Source organism: Diospyros lotus, chromosome 3, assembly GCF_014633365.1.
Source record: "Diospyros lotus cultivar Yz01 chromosome 3, ASM1463336v1, whole genome shotgun sequence".
Taxonomy (NCBI): Eukaryota; Viridiplantae; Streptophyta; class Magnoliopsida; order Ericales; family Ebenaceae; genus Diospyros; species Diospyros lotus.
The window spans coordinates 40,471,211-40,486,758 of NC_068340.1; the positions used below are offsets into that span (position 1 = coordinate 40,471,211).

General features: G+C 35.3%; 1 protein-coding gene and 1 pseudogene across 8 annotated transcripts; one reads left to right on the forward strand and one right to left on the reverse strand.

Annotated features, from left to right (window-relative positions):
* The first annotated feature begins 1,884 nt into the window (after window positions 1-1,884).
* On the forward strand, window positions 1,885-9,923 carry LOC127797243 (uncharacterized). Of its 8 annotated transcripts, none has more exons than XM_052329958.1 (9): window positions 1,885-2,153; window positions 2,362-3,735; window positions 4,440-4,558; window positions 6,727-6,747; window positions 6,823-7,353; window positions 7,544-7,856; window positions 8,575-8,740; window positions 8,938-9,037; window positions 9,625-9,923. In XM_052329958.1, the coding sequence occupies exons 2-9, from the start codon at window positions 2,566-2,568 to the stop codon at window positions 9,740-9,742; spliced, it is 2,538 nt and encodes an 845-aa protein (XP_052185918.1). In that variant the 5' UTR covers window positions 1,885-2,153; window positions 2,362-2,565; the 3' UTR covers window positions 9,743-9,923. The 8 variants fall into 8 exon arrangements, with proteins under 8 accessions (XP_052185918.1, XP_052185920.1, XP_052185915.1 ...); XM_052329960.1 differs by having other exon boundaries at window positions 6,730-6,747; XM_052329955.1 differs by having other exon boundaries at window positions 2,362-2,398; window positions 2,505-3,735; window positions 6,727-7,353.
* A 103-nt stretch (window positions 9,924-10,026) lies between these two features.
* Window positions 10,027-11,454, reverse strand: LOC127797244 (non-symbiotic hemoglobin 2-like; annotated as a pseudogene).
* Window positions 11,455-15,548: the final 4,094 nt, after the last annotated feature.

Consider the following 15,548-nt stretch of genomic DNA (forward strand, 5'->3'; position numbering starts at 1 on the left):
TCTTCTGTAACGACTTCGACCCATTTGGTAGTTTCCTAAGTGACTCCAATATTATTCATTTTGAGTCTAACTTTCAATCCAAAATCAATTGTCGTTGATAAATTGTGCTGTCTATCTTTTTTTTTTTTTTATGAAGTTTAAGATTCAAATCAATATTCCTCTTATTACACATAAATTTATAGCAATGACATTTGAGTATTTTTTTAAATCAAATGAGAACGATGATAATATAAAAAAATTAAAACCTTAAACGAGCTTCAATTAGGTCATTTCTATTCTAAATCTTGACAAAATTGACAATCAAATCAAATTCTAAAAGTTTAGAGAAATCTTGGGAGGAAGCTTCCTCCTTTGAATTGGAAGAAAGACAAAAGATGATAATATTAACAAAAATAAAAGGAATTTTTTTTGGATAGTTTTTTTTTTTTGACATAAGAAACTCGAAAATTTTTGATTAACACATAGTTTTCAGTGGGACCGTCTCATTTTTTTCTTGGGGTACTTAATGCAAACATTTAGAAGTAAATTAAGCTATTAGTTGTTGAACTTTAAACTTAATAAATTTATCATTGTACATAAAATTTTGTCATTATGATTATAAAATTTTAATTTATGTTATCATTCAATCATTCTTTTAATTTTTTATCAAATTTTATTAAAAAAAACATTTAGTACAAAATATATTGATGTAAAACTTAAAAATCACTTAATATTAAAATTAACATAAACCCTAAAATAAAGTAATTTTTAAGTTTATATTAGCACGTACTATATTAGTTTTTTTTAATAAAATTTTAAAACTAAAAACAAAAACTTAATAACTATAATAATTAAAATTAAAATAAAAATATAATGACCCATCCATCAATTATAAACTACAGAGTCTCAAGGATTAAGAACTTGATTGACTGCAGCATCTGGTTTAGCAAATGATTAGCCCTCTAAATAACTATGCCACGTGTACGTACCTGATTGAAATGATTGAAATCGGCTTTGGATTTGCTGTCCGATGAATGATTGGTTGACACCGTCGATCTCTGATTAAATCACTTTGACCCTCAAGATCCCGAATCACTGTCGCCCTTGCATGACTTGCTAACTACTGTAACCAACGCTTCCAAGCTTTTGGCTCTTCTTTGCCTTACTAGCCTTACTTTGTATTAATTAATTAATTAAACTACTAACTTTTGACTTTTCTCTTACTTATTTATTTATCATTATTTATAATATCTAATAATCTTAATTACACTTGAATCGAATAAGACAATCGTTTCACTATATTAATAATGTTAGATAAAATAAGACAAGATATTAATAATATTAAATTTTTCGAAACAACATAAATAACTCATTGTATGCGTTTAGAGACCTGAGATACTGTGAAGTTGTGACTTTAATTTTAAAAAGAAATTGATTGTATCTATTTAAGGGGGTTAGATTTTCTAGTCTTAACTTGTGGCAAGTTTGTTCTTTTCAACTAAACGATTCTTCAAATTTTTTATGTTACAAAAAAAAAAAAAAATATTAATAATATTAGATAGGTTAATATCTAAATCATTATTAAGAAATTTGAAGCTAATGTTGTTTAAGAGGAACCTAATCTAATCAAATATGGATTAAATGAGGACAGTTATCTAGTAGTAACCCACGCCACGCGCACCAGTAATAATTCACATGCACCGTCAATATTATTATTTTAGTATAAAAAATTAATTTGTGAAAGGAAAGGGCTACGTCGTGGTGGGGGTGCATCCAAGTGGGAAATAATCTGACGTGGAAGGGTGAAAAGGATTATTAATCTAAAAGAAAGAAAAAATAAATAAAAAAAAAAGGAAGAAGATGACGTGTCAAATGTTAGAAAAAGCAGCAGATGGGCGCTCCTCACCTTCTCTCTCTCTCTCTCGGCCCCAAAAATCCGCGGCCTTTCGCTTCACAAAACAAGAAAACGAAAACAAGAAACCAAAGACCAAACCATCTCTCTCTCTCTCTCTCTCTCTCTCTCTCTGTTATTTATAAATTCTCACTCAACGCTATCTTGTTTCTCTGCGTCTTGGAGTAAATTTTCGTGAATCATTGGGCGTCCTGCGATTTTTGGCATCTGCGGAAGTTAGGGCTTCGTTTCGTTCCCACACTGCGGCGGGCGAAGCTCCGAGGTAGGGGAACGTTTTTCGCAATTCATAGGTTAATTTCGGTCTTATTTGTGTCCTTGGATGTGCATTCGCAATTCGTTGTTGTCGATTTGATTTGATTTGGTTTGATTTGATTTGATTCGATTCGATTCGGCGCGAAATTTGATTGTTATAGGCCGTACGGGTCCGATTTTGACCTGAAAATTTGTTGTTGTTTTTTATTTTTGATCAGGCGATATGTTTCGAGCTATCGATCTCAATCTCTTTAGGTTACTGTTGTTCTGCGATTTCGTTTCGTTTGATCTGGAATTAGGGTTTAGTTCTAATTTTTGCGCGTGTGATAGAATTTTTTTTTAGGCAGATTTTTTATTGTAGGGTTAGGAATGGTCGGTGGCGTGTATTGTGGCTGAGGGGGGCGGGGGGATAGTGCGCTAAGATGACTGATATTAGGCAACAGTTGCAACAGAAGCCTGAGAGCGAAGCGGAGGATGCAAGGACCGAGTTTGAGCGGGGACTGGAGGAATTGATGCGTGGGCATTTGGATGATTGTATGTCATTTGCTTCGTGTAGCTCTCCACGTAATACTGAGGATGAGGACGATGAGGGTGATCAGCTTGTGAGGAGGAGGAGGAGGTCGGATCTTGAAGGGGATGATCTGGCCGAATCTTCTGCTGCCCGGAGGCGCCAGTCACGGATTTTGAGCAGGTGGGCTGCCCGGCAGGCACAGGAGATGATTACCACAATTGAAAGGAGGAATAGGGAATCGGAGTTGATGGCACTTGCAGGTCTGCACACGGTTTCTATGCTTGATTCCTCGTTCTTGAGGGAGTCACAGTCTCCGACTTCGAGGCGGCAGGGCAATGTTGAAAGACTGAGCACCCGTGCATCCTCTATTTTGCAGATGTGGCGGGAGTTGGAAGATGAGCACGTGCTAAGTCGTGCTCGGGAGAGGGTGAGAGAGAGGTTGAGGCAGCAGGGGAGTGTTGGGTCAAATACAAATGCCTCCAGCACAAATATGTCAGAAAGCCGGGAGAGTGAGAATCAGGGTAGCTTGGAGGATGCCAGTGAGAGTGAGAATGACTTTGGAACTTGGACCCGTCATGATCAGGCAAGGCCACGGAATGAGCATGGAGACCAGGACAATTCTAGCCGTGAGCAATCTCCTGACCTAGGTGAAATTGAGAGGGAGAGGGTCAGGCAAATTGTTCGCGGTTGGATGGAGAGTGGCATAACTGATCATTCATCTAATGTGGCACAAAGGAGCAATAGTCCAAGAGCAGAATGGCTTGGTGAAAATGAGCGTGAAAGGGTAAGGCTTGTCAGGGAGTGGGTGCAAATGACTAGTCAGCAGAGAGGTGCGCGGGGTGGTCGAAGGGATGAACAGGCTGCTGAACACGCTACTCAAGCTGACCAGGTTCGTGAAGGGATGGTTGTTGACCATGAGGAAGGCCAGCAGGAGCATTTTCGCAGGGATATGCTGAGGTTGCGGGGGAGACAAGCTCTAGTTGACTTACTTATGAGGATTGAGAGGGAAAGGCAGAGGGAACTTCAGGGTTTGTTGGAGCATAGAGCTGTGTCTGAATTTGCCCATCGCAATCGCATCCAGGTCAGCTGCTTCTCATTGATCCCTCTTTTTATCCTTCCATGTTTTCCATCATGCTTAATAACTGTATTTTCTGGATATGGAACTGCAAAAATAATCTAAGATGTAGATTAATGTGATATCTCTATGAATCCGTGTGCTTTGATTTGGAGTTTTGGTTTCTCTTTTGTATAGAAAGTATATCAAGTTCCTATTTGGTAGATGGTCAAATCTAGTAATTCTGTGAGAAACAGAGCCATGGTTCTAAATGCAGGATAGGGAGCAGCTATATTTTTTTTTTTTTTTCCTTTTATTTTGCTGATTGGAGAAGAGTGCTTTTCAATTGATAAAAAGTAAAAAGTAATGGTTGCAAACCAAGTATTGAGATTATTTCGCAAGTGTACGCAGTGCTTCTTCATTGCATACACTTGGTAAAAATAATCAAGGTTTACTGATACCCTATCTGTCATTAAGATTTTGATACTTGCTTATGTAATACAGATCTTATTTTGGTACTGAATAAGCTGTTGTTACTTGTAATAGAAATGGATAATCTTTGGTTATTGGTGGTTTGTCTTCTTCTTTTCATTATTTTCAAAAAATGCAGCTCTCTAAGCATAGGGTTTTGCTGCTAACAAGTAAACTAAATGCAAAAACATTTCTGGATCTGTTTGATTGTCTAGTTGCATATTTAATTATTACATAATATTTTTATGCAAAATTACCAGTCGTTGCTCAGAGGCAGATTCTTGCGAAATGAAAGGCCTGTTCGGGATGAGAGACCACCTTCAGTGGCAGCAAATGAACTGGTTCAGTTGAGACAACGACAGACTGTTTCTGGCTTAAGGTATGCATGTCACATTCATGTATGTTTTTTCTTATTAATTTTACTGTTGGTTTGAACTCCTTTTCTTCCGTATTTTCCAGTTATTATTGATCTGGCTCTGTAACAAGTGATTTTATTCTTCTAATATGGTCTCAGGTGGTTAAAAAAGAGGACCATGAAAATTCATGCTTTTATTGTGTCTGGAAAAACATTTTGTTTGCTCTATTTTTGTTGGTACAAGAGTTTTCGATTGACTGGTACTTTTTGTGTTTGCTTTAGGAAGTGCTTGAGACGGCATTAAAACTGCTGGATCTTGTAAATGATTGATGAATAGAATGAAGGTTTTAATGCTGAATTTTCATGCTGTGTGTTTGCATACTCAGTTTTTAGTTAGAATAACAATAAAGGTGCATCTTCATGAACTTAGTAACTTTATTGTTTTGATCTATAGTTTTACATCAATAAGTTTAATGGTTTTCACAAAATAAAACATCTACTTTATGTGGTTTATGTTAAAGGTTAGATCTGACCCTTCCCATTACCCTTGGATAATTGGGAACAGCACCACTGAAAGACAGAATGGTGATTAAAAAAAGGATGAAAAAGCACATTACTTCTATAGCCACATGATTTGGAAGTGAATGGAACCTATCATCCTTCTGTATAGTCTGGCTATCTATTCTTTGGGAATTTTTGTTCTCTTTATAATCTCAGGATGTAGTTCTAGACATCAAGTACCCGACCCTGCATAATGGTATAAAGGCTTGGTATTTTGTTATTATTTTCCTGCATAACCCTCTCATCCATCATAACATTCTCAACTCAGTTACTGGGCTACAGGTTTGCCGGGTTGTCAAAAGTTGTCAAACAACCATCTAATTGACAAGCAGTAACAAACTCACTGCCATCTTTGAACAGCTAACAAACCACAGTTATCCATTGCCATAGTAAGCAATTGCTGGAAAGTTGATAATGAACCTTGCAATGTTTCTTTATTCCAGCCCATTATCAACCTTAAAGTTACCTGTGGCATTAATAACATGGTCACTGTCACAAGAAACATAGGATTCGTTTTTTTTTTTTTTAAATATTTTTCTATGATAACCAAGAAACATGAAGATGAGACTAGGGCATTTCTTGTGATTCAAGATGATGCTTCTTTTGAAGATGAGCTATGGAGTTATCTAGTTCATGCAAAATCATTTAGACGTTTACATTATACTGATTTTTGAAGGGAAGATCTATGGTTTCAATCTTGGATATTTTGAGTTCTAGCACTGTTTGAACTGGAGAGGAGAATTTTAATTAGCTAGGGAGAATGATGGAGATAAAGAGTTTCATATGGTTTAGGATTTTGTAATTCTAGTTATGTTAGGATTTTAGGTGCTTTAGAGGAGTGGGAATTCTAAGGTTTAATTTAGATTCCTACCCCTGCAAGGATCAACATGTTTTATTTGATGTCCTAGTGTAATTAGATTTGCCAACTTGATAGGGTTATATAAGTACATAAATTAATTCACAATGTAAAGATTTCATTCACTTCTATATGATTGATAAAATATATGGAATTTAGTTATTAATATTCTACCATCTTTCTTGGTCCTGTCTGTTCTTCTTCTTCTTCTGCTGATGGTATTCTTTTCTGAACAAGTTGCTGCTGCAGCAAAGAAAGGAAACCAGAAGGATTCCCATGCTACTTGAAATACTTTTTGCTTGTATTAAAAAACTTTTCATAAAGCATTTGAAATAAGTCTTGTTTTGACTAGACAAGAAAACTTAATGTGATTCAACATTTGGAATAGATGACAGTAGTGATCCAGAATGCAATGACTTGTATTTAGTTTAAGCATATGAACAGGATTTTAGGTATCTGTGAGTATCTAATAATGGGAGGCATGAGCACAAGCATGTAAATGCTCATAAACATTCAGTTCTTGGTGATGGAGCTTTTATTTGCCACAAGGCAGTTTAGTTCTCTATTTCCCTGGACTATAATAGTAATTTTGAGATTTTATAGTGTCAATTCTAGAGAAGTCTTAGGCTATTTGGCATCATTTGACTGGTTTTTTGATGTAGTAATATTATTGGAGCTTATTATGTTAATTGAGATCTTGATTTACTTTTTCTTGAACAACTTTATTTCATCTTGATGATGGCTATAAAATGACGTTATGAGCACATATTTCCAGCAGGGAAGGATTCCGCACAAGGTTAGAAAGTATAGTTCGTGGTCAAGTAGGCAGCAATTCTGACAACTCATCTACTAATAATATCACTGATTCTAGAAATGATCAGATCCATACAAACATCCAACAAGTGATCCAGCAAGAAATTCATGAGCAATCACGACCTGGGAGTCATGAAATTGACATCCAACGATTATCAGATTCTACAGGGAATTCTGAAAGCAACACAGTTGGTGAGGGCACTAATCAGCAAGCAATTGTCAACCAAGGAGATTGGCGGGAGCAAGGAACTGAAGATGGAAGTGGAAACTGGCAGCAGTCTGCATATGATCAATCTAATGAATGGAGAGATGGCGCTGTAGAAGATATGGATGGAAACTGGCAGGAGAGTTCAGTTGATGATTGGCCCCAGGAAGCTTCGGGGAATGAAGGTGCACAAGAAGTTCATCCACAAGAAAGTGGTGAGGTCTGGCATGAAAATGGATTGAGGGAAGCTGTGGAAAATTGGTCGGAAGCCCCTCCTAACCCACCAGGAGTGCATCGTTTCATTCCTATCAGAAGATTCAACAGATTCCACCCTCCCGATGATGATAATGTGTATAGCATGGAACTTAGAGAACTCTTAAGCAGGTACAACTATAATATCTTTTACATTTATTTTTGAATATGATTAAGCCATGTAGGCTTTTATTTTTTATCCTTCTTTTTCTTATCAGAATCTGTATCCACAAAAAAAGTACCCATTGTCAAGGGCTTCTCATCTTCCATTTTGTTATGCTCTTTCATCTGTCTTCTTAACTGGGTTCTCTATTCCTTGTAGGAGAAGTGTCTCTAATCTTCTTCGCAGTGGGTTCCGTGAAAGTTTGGACCAATTAATACAGTCGTATGTGGAAAGGCAATCCCAAGCTCCAATCGACTGGGATCTGCACAGGAACTTACCCACTCCAACTCCTGCTTCACCTGAGCGGGATCAGGAGGAACAGAGGGATGAACAGAATGGGGATCAGAATGATGACATGGGCAGACCTTCATTGGCACTACCATCCCCTCCGGTGCCCCCTCCACAGCCTCTTTGGCATCAGGCTTTACATCATTCTAGTTGGTCTCGACAGAGTATGCACCGCTCGGACCTTGTGAGTCTTCTTTTATCGATTAGTACTTTGGTGCTAAAACCTTGAAAAGAAAATATAGTCCTCTTCTCTAAAATAGGTGTCCTCTCATTAACTAGTGCTTAGTAGTATATAGACGTTCCCTTCTTTTCTGAAGGAAAGGCATTTTCTCAAAATCACAGCCCATGTTTCCTTTGTATGTTAATTTTAGTGTGAGTGCATATTTGGACATTCCATCCAAACTGGTTATCTCCATTGTCTTTTTTTAATCACTTGTGGATGCAAGTGTTGTATTATATTTGTCATGATTTGATTCATATAATCTATTATACACATTTATCTTCTGTAATATCCATGTTAGGAATCTTAGAATTATTTGTTGTTTTCTGTTTATTTTTTTAGCCATGGGGTGGGGTGGGGAGTTGTGGCATCAATAGGTGGGTGGGGAGTAAGCCGTGTTTGTTTTGACTAGGCGCGGAATGCGACCACCCTTGCTAACCATGGTTAATTGTTTGGGTTTACTTTTAGAAATCTGGGAATTCAGGAAAATCTTGATCATTTTTCATCTTAAGAAAGATTAAAATTGTCTTCTGAATTCTTTATTGGAGTGAATGACTCTCGAAGTCTTGTTGCAGTTTTAATTTTCCGACTCTGGTGAAACCTATACCTATTTGTAGTGTTCTGTTTATGCATCTGCCCTTCGCTGGTCTTGAACTAAATGTGGGAATGCTGACTGGAGCAGGAATGGGAGATGATTAATGATCTAAGAGCGGATATGTCAAGGCTTCAACAGGGCATGAACCACATGCAGAGGATGTTAGAGGCCTGCATGGACATGCAACTGGAGTTGCAACGCTCCGTAAGACAGGAGGTCTCTGCAGCTCTGAATCGGTCAACTGGTGGACAGGGTCTGTATTCCCTTCCGACTTTATAGCTCTTTCACTTCTTCTTCAGTACCACTTTATCAACTGATAATTAAAACCTTGCAGCCGTGACAATTTCTGAATTGTGCTTTCAGTTTAAATGATCAAATAGCAAGGATTGCTTTTGTTTCACCTTCTATTTATACAAGAACCTGTGTTGAAGAAATTTCAATACGCTGCAGGGATGGCGGAGACATCAGATGATGGATCCAGATGGGTTCATGTTCAGAAGGGAACTTGCTGTGTATGCTGTGACAGCCATGTTGATTCTCTTTTGTACAGGTAAACTTGCTTGTTTGTTTGACTATTGATATGTATGTACATGGATATATACATACTCAAAAACACAACAGTAATCCTAAGCCTTAATCTCACTAGGCAGGTTTGGCTAGATAAATTGATAAATACTAGACTTTCATGTGTCTCTTATCTATGCCTATATTTACTGTGAGCCCATTATATTTTTTTTCCCAGTCTCCCTCTCTCTCTCTCTCCCTTTTAAAATGCAAAAGTCTTCCATTTCATCTACCTGCTTCTGTCGGTCTTTTCACATATTCAAATTATCTTAATCATGAGTTTTGCATCTTGTTCAAATTATTTTTTTGGTTCACGTTTCTTTTTTTTTTTTTTTGCTGAGCATATGACCATGTTTCTTACTTGTTTATTTATTTATTTTTTTTGGGAATTATGGAGACAACCTTAGAATTGTATACGCGAATGCTCATAACTCGTCTGACTAAATACAACTGAAACAAATAGAAAAGCCAAAAAGTAAATTAAAAAAAATCTAGTGTGTTTTGGACGTCACTCTTTTTTTGGTTGTTGAATTTATTTTGGCATCGCTCTCTTTGTGTGTCTAATACGTGCAGATGCGGGCACATGTGCACTTGTATGAAGTGCGCAAACGAGTTGGTTCGAAGCGGAGGGAAGTGCCCGCTGTGCAGGGCTCCCATTGTTGAGGTTATCCGAGCTTACTCCATACTGTAAAAAGAACAAAAAAGAGGAAAATAAAACAAAATGTAAAGGAATGAGTGAGAGAAGGATTCAAAGGGATTCGCGACTGCTTGCTTTTACTTTTCCTTAAGTAGTTGGAAAAGCAACAGCCCCTCAAAGTTTGCCGCTGTTTTTCTGATTATATACATATGTGGAAGAAGAAGAAGAAGAAGAAGAAGAAGTGGATCACTAGCTTGATCTGTGTAATTGGATTAACAAACGGCACCCCTTTTTTGATTCTTAATTCATTCGTAAATAAGATGCCCTGCAAAAATTATTTTTTTATTTCTTTTTTTTTTTTTTTTGTTTACTTACATATGCACAAGGCATTGTTATAAAGTCATGCGAAGTTGTTCATTCAGTTATATGTAATGTTGTTATAGCTAATTAGGTGCATGATTGGATGCCTCTTTGTCTTAGGTACACTTCGGCTCTACTTTTAATTAACTTTGATGATTGTCTTTTGATTGATCTCAATAGAAATTGAGCTGCCATATATATATATATATACATATATATATACATACATATATATGGGTCATCTATTGCTACAAAATCTGGCTAAAATTTAATTTAGTTGATAAAGCAAGCTACTGTGACATTAAGCTTTTAACCAAATTGTGGTTGGGTGGTTGGTTATATAAATAACCCTTGTTTTGAAAAAAAGACTGTTCATAACTCAAATTCTTGGTCTTCCATTTATATTATCAGGCCACGGGGAAGAATAAAATAGTGCTGTTGCTTTGAACTTATTTTTATTTGACGAAATTGGATAATGTTATTATTTTTTATATTGGCAACACATCATCATTAATAAAAGATTGATTTAAGGCATTGGAATGGAGGGATGAGGAAGAGCAGCCTCACGCTTCATCTCAGCCTTGATTGCTGCAGCCCATAGGTTTCACCCCATGCGCCATTCATCTCCTCCTTCCACTTCTCCAACATCGCTTCCTTCACCCTCCTCAGCAATGCTTCTTTCACCACCTATTCAACCATTAATCCAAGTTTTTCTTTTTTTGTTTTTATTGAATTTATGATGTGGAATGGAATTAATATATATATATATATATAGAGAGAGAGAGAGAGAGAGAGAGAGAGGGAACCTCAAAGTGGGGGGGATCAATGACTCCTTTGTGAAGATGAACAGAGCCCAAATACTTGAGAGTTGTATCAGCAACTACCACCTCACCTTTCTCTCACAGTTGAATGGCTGCCTCACATGTCTAAGCACAACACCACCACATAGCTATCATGTTATTTTTTGTAAATTTTCTATGTATTTTTAAAATAATCTAAATAATTATAAGAAAATGTGTAATATATATATATATATATATATAGTTATATACACATGCACACGAACCATCTTGAAGACTTTGACAGCATGAGCCTTGAGCTTGGGATTGTTCTGAGGAATTTCATCAGAGTCCTTCAGAAATGAGAACATGCTCTTGGCTGCTGGGGCTATCTCTAAGATCCTAATATCCAGACAAGGAATTATATATATATAGTTACCATAGGAGAGAGAGAGAGAGAGAGAGCTTATATACAGTGTAAAGAAACGAAGGCTGAGTTCTGGAATGCTTTGCTTCATCACCTCCCATGATTCCTTCACCAGAGCTTCCTGCGTCTCACTGAAATCCATCTTCTCTCCCTCGTTCTCTCTCTCTCTCTCTCTCTCTCTCTCTCTCTATTCTCTCTTGTCTGCAAGGATAAGGCATGAGGAAGGCCATATATATATATATATATATATAACCCATCACCCCACCCCATTTACACATCCATGACTCATCCCCCATTTACACATCCATGACTCATCCATATATAACCCATCACCCCACCCCATTTACACATCCATGACTCATCCCTATATATATATATATATGGCAAAAGCTAGTTGATTGCAGATATATATATTGGTATATTCGAGGAAGGTTTGTTTTCTTCCTGAACATGGATATATATGTACACAAATTAAGGCTGTAAATATGAATAATGAATTGCCTTTTTGTAGTAAACGACAATATATATATATATATAGGTGATCAAATCCTTTGGATTTATTTAACATATATATATATAGCATATCTGTATGTATAGTTTGAGTTTCACATGCTCTCCACCTGTCCTATATGCCAAATATATGGACAATGATGCATTTATTGCATCATATTTTTATTTTATATAATTTTATTAATTAATAATAAATACATCAACGTACGTGTTTACAGATATTTAATCCACCAATATCTCCATATATATATATATATATATATCATTGCTTGCAGCTTAGCATTACCCAACCTATGTATATATCTATCTCAGAATATTTTGACACTTAAATGTGATATTTTTTTGTAATATTCAGTGCTGAGTGCTCGGACCTGATTTTAGCAAGTGTTATTTCATTCTTCTATTTTTTTATTGAAAGAAACTTTAGGCTTAAATAAACGATGAAGAGGAATTTTTAAGTTTTTTTAATTTAAAAATTATTTGGAAAACATTAAATGAATAAATAAAATGATTTAAATTAACAATTTTTTATTTTTTTTCTTTTGTTGAAAGAAATTTAAATTAAATCACATTAACACTAATATCTTTATACATTTTAAAACTGTTTGAATAATATTAAAATCACATTTATTCACATTAAAATCATTTTTTTTTCTATTTTCTCATTTTCATCATTCAAAATGATTTTTTTTTGTGTAAAAGTAAATATAAGAGAATTTTAAATTTTTATAAATGTAAATAAATTTATTTAAAAGAAAAAGTAACTACTACTATAATTTTATGAGTTTTTAAACTAAATCATTGTTTTTTTCTTTAAGATATTATTAAATATAAAACATTACACTCCATGCATCTTACTATTCTAAAATTTTGATTATAATTTCAAAAAATTAATTAATTAATAATAACATATTTAATTTATTATTAAACATGTTATTATTTTTATTTGTTGATTTGAATCGCTTATGGTGGTTTGAGTTATGAGTATGCACATGCACTTTAAGTGATTATTTTGGTCAATATCTTGGGTTGTCATACTTAAGCCAACATAATCTTTAAGAAAGTTTATGAATTAGCAGTTCATTCTAATATTTGTTGTCTACTCTATTGGTTTGAACTGCTTAATAATTTGGAGGTTGATATCACAAATGACAACACTCATATACAATGGTAACTAGAGCTATGAGTATGTTTATGCACTCTAAGTGATCCTCAAAAGAAGTTTTTTCTAAGGTAGTGTTTGTTAAAATAAGTAAGATAATGTTACATCAAGATAACTTATTCGAAAGGAAAGAGAGATAAATTTATCTGAAAAATTTAAGAAAAGAAGTCACATAATTTTTTTTAAGATAAATTTAATAAATACAATGGAAAACACTTTTGTTTAGAATGCTTTCCATATTTTATTTTTTTCTGTCTATATTTGAGTTAACAAATACTACCTAAATGGATTCAAAAGATAACGTTGATGAAGATTTCTCCCGATGATTGTATATATTTCTCTTAATATTAAGAGAATTATACATTTTTATTAGTTGTTTAAATCTTCTAGTTTAGTCTTTTTTATAAAATTCGAGATATGATCTATTTTAAAACTGTAGACGCTTTTTGATTATTTTCAATGAAATAATTACTTTTTTAAAATTTAAATTTGTTAAATATTTATTAATAAAATATACTCGTTTCCTTCCATGTATCTAAAAAGAAAGCCTTCCTCTTAAGCAACTTAGCTAAAATGTAAGCAACTAATCACTTAATTGAGAATCTCTCTCTCTCTCTCTCTCTCTCTCAATCACTTCAAATGACCTTATGGCTATAATATATATTCAAAATATTATTTAGACACTTAAATTGGACACTTATATTAATATCTTTCATTGATATTTTATACATTTATCTCATAAATGTCAAACTTAAAACATCTAAATAGCATTTTTGAACGTTATATTAGTTAGTTGATTTAATTTGCAAGTTAATTATCTCTAAAGCCTCGATAAGTTGTAACCCCCACCCCTAGCCCCACTTTAATCACAACTTTAATGTGTAAAAAGGAAGGGAAGCTAGCGATTTTGCTCTCCACAATCAATTTTTAATATATCTAAAATATCCTCGTTTGAAAATCCATTTTTACCCTCACCTTGTAGCGACTTTCTCCCTTACCATTGCAGCCATTTTCTTCCTCAATGAAGTGCCTGCGAGCCACCATACGCAATTGCCCATTCACGTCGGGAACGATGTGGCGAAGACAAAAAAATGAATGAAAATACAACTATGAAATAAAAGAACAATGGCGATGCATCTGAACGCATATACAAACACACACACACACATACATATATATATATATATATATATAGACACACATAATTGGAGAATCGGAGATTGTCAGGAAAGCGATTGGAAAAGAGGGTCGGCCATAGCAGCCATGGCGACAACCATATACATCGGTTGGCAACGACCGCCCTTCATAGCACCCTGAACCTAGGGCTTTGGGGTGCTATGAAACACCCCACACCAAGTGGTTCGACATTGTCTGCTAGAGAACCCACCATTGTTGTTCCTCCAATGCTTGTTGTTGAGGGTATTTTTCCACTCGCCTATTTTATTTTCATAGCTTTGTTGATTCATATATGTATTAGTTTTTTTTTTTCTTGTTTTGATCTATGTATTTGTGTTTGTACATTATACAATGTTCTTGCTTGATCTGGCAGTTTCTCGATTAATGTTTCTTCATTGTTTGTGGTTCTTTTTAGGCGGGTCAATAAATCTTCTATTTATTTGCTCTCTCTCTTTCTTTCTCTCCCTCCCTCCCTCTCTTTGAATGGCTGAATTCTTGGCTAACATTCAGTTATTTATGTTGTTTATATTTGTGTATTTATGCGGTATCATGATACTACTCTCAGTCGAATCAAAGGGTATCTGGCTTAGCTTATTTTTTGGGTCAAAATTTGTAAAGATTTAGAAAGAAATAAAAATAGAAATAATAATAATAATAATAATAATTTAATTCTGAAAACATAAATAATAAATAAATAAAATAATATATATATTTATATAAAGAAATGAAAAAATAAGAAATATAAAAGAAAAGGGGGAGGCGCGCGGGAAGCACCCCCAAAATCTCTCTCTCTCTCTCTCTTTCTCTTTCTCTCTCTCTCTCGGATCTTGCTAGTTCTTGCGATCCAACCGTTCGATCGCCCATTCGATCTCATTTTCACCGTTAAAGTGCCCACAATCTTCAAGAAGGTAAGTGTTTTGGTTTAATCTTAGTAGTTTTTCTTTGCTGTTTCGGACGGGGTGTATGTATAGGCATGATGTGAGTTTTGGCCAGTTGTTTAAGATCAGATCTATGAAGATCCGATCATTGGATTTTGTTGGTTTTGGGATATATTGGTCGGATTGTTCAAGGGGGTTGGATGGCGGTCTTGGATCGTCGGAAATTGCTGGCCACGATGGCCGACGACGTTGGCAGTGGGTTTGTTCTTTTGGTAAAAAATTTAAACCCTAGATATATGAAAATCTAGTAGTCTGATCTTGGTTATTTTCAGGTATGTTGGTCGCCTAGGTGCTGTGCACCTCGTGGTAGCCTCCGATCGTTGAAAAAATAGTCGGCGGCCGGCGGCCGACGAATGGCAATGGCCAGAACGCGTCCCTATTTAGCCAAAAATTAATTTTTAGATTTGTAAAGATCTAGTCGTCCGATGGTTCTCATTTTGAGATATGTTGATGTTCGTGGTGAGAGCTTCGAGTTGGTATGTTGGTTGGTCGTTTTTTGCTAGCTGAC

Excerpts from the sequence above, each read along its gene's own strand:
- LOC127797243 (XM_052329954.1), top strand. The coding sequence starts at position 2,566 with ATGACTGATATTAGGCAACAGTTGCAACAGAAGCCTGAGAGCGAAGCG. Across the intron at positions 4,559-6,726 it reads CAGACTGTTTCTGGCTTAAG|CAGGGAAGGATTCCGCACAA; the intron begins GTATGCATGTCA and ends ACATATTTCCAG. Across the intron at positions 7,857-8,574 it reads GTATGCACCGCTCGGACCTT|GAATGGGAGATGATTAATGA; the intron begins GTGAGTCTTCTT and ends TGACTGGAGCAG.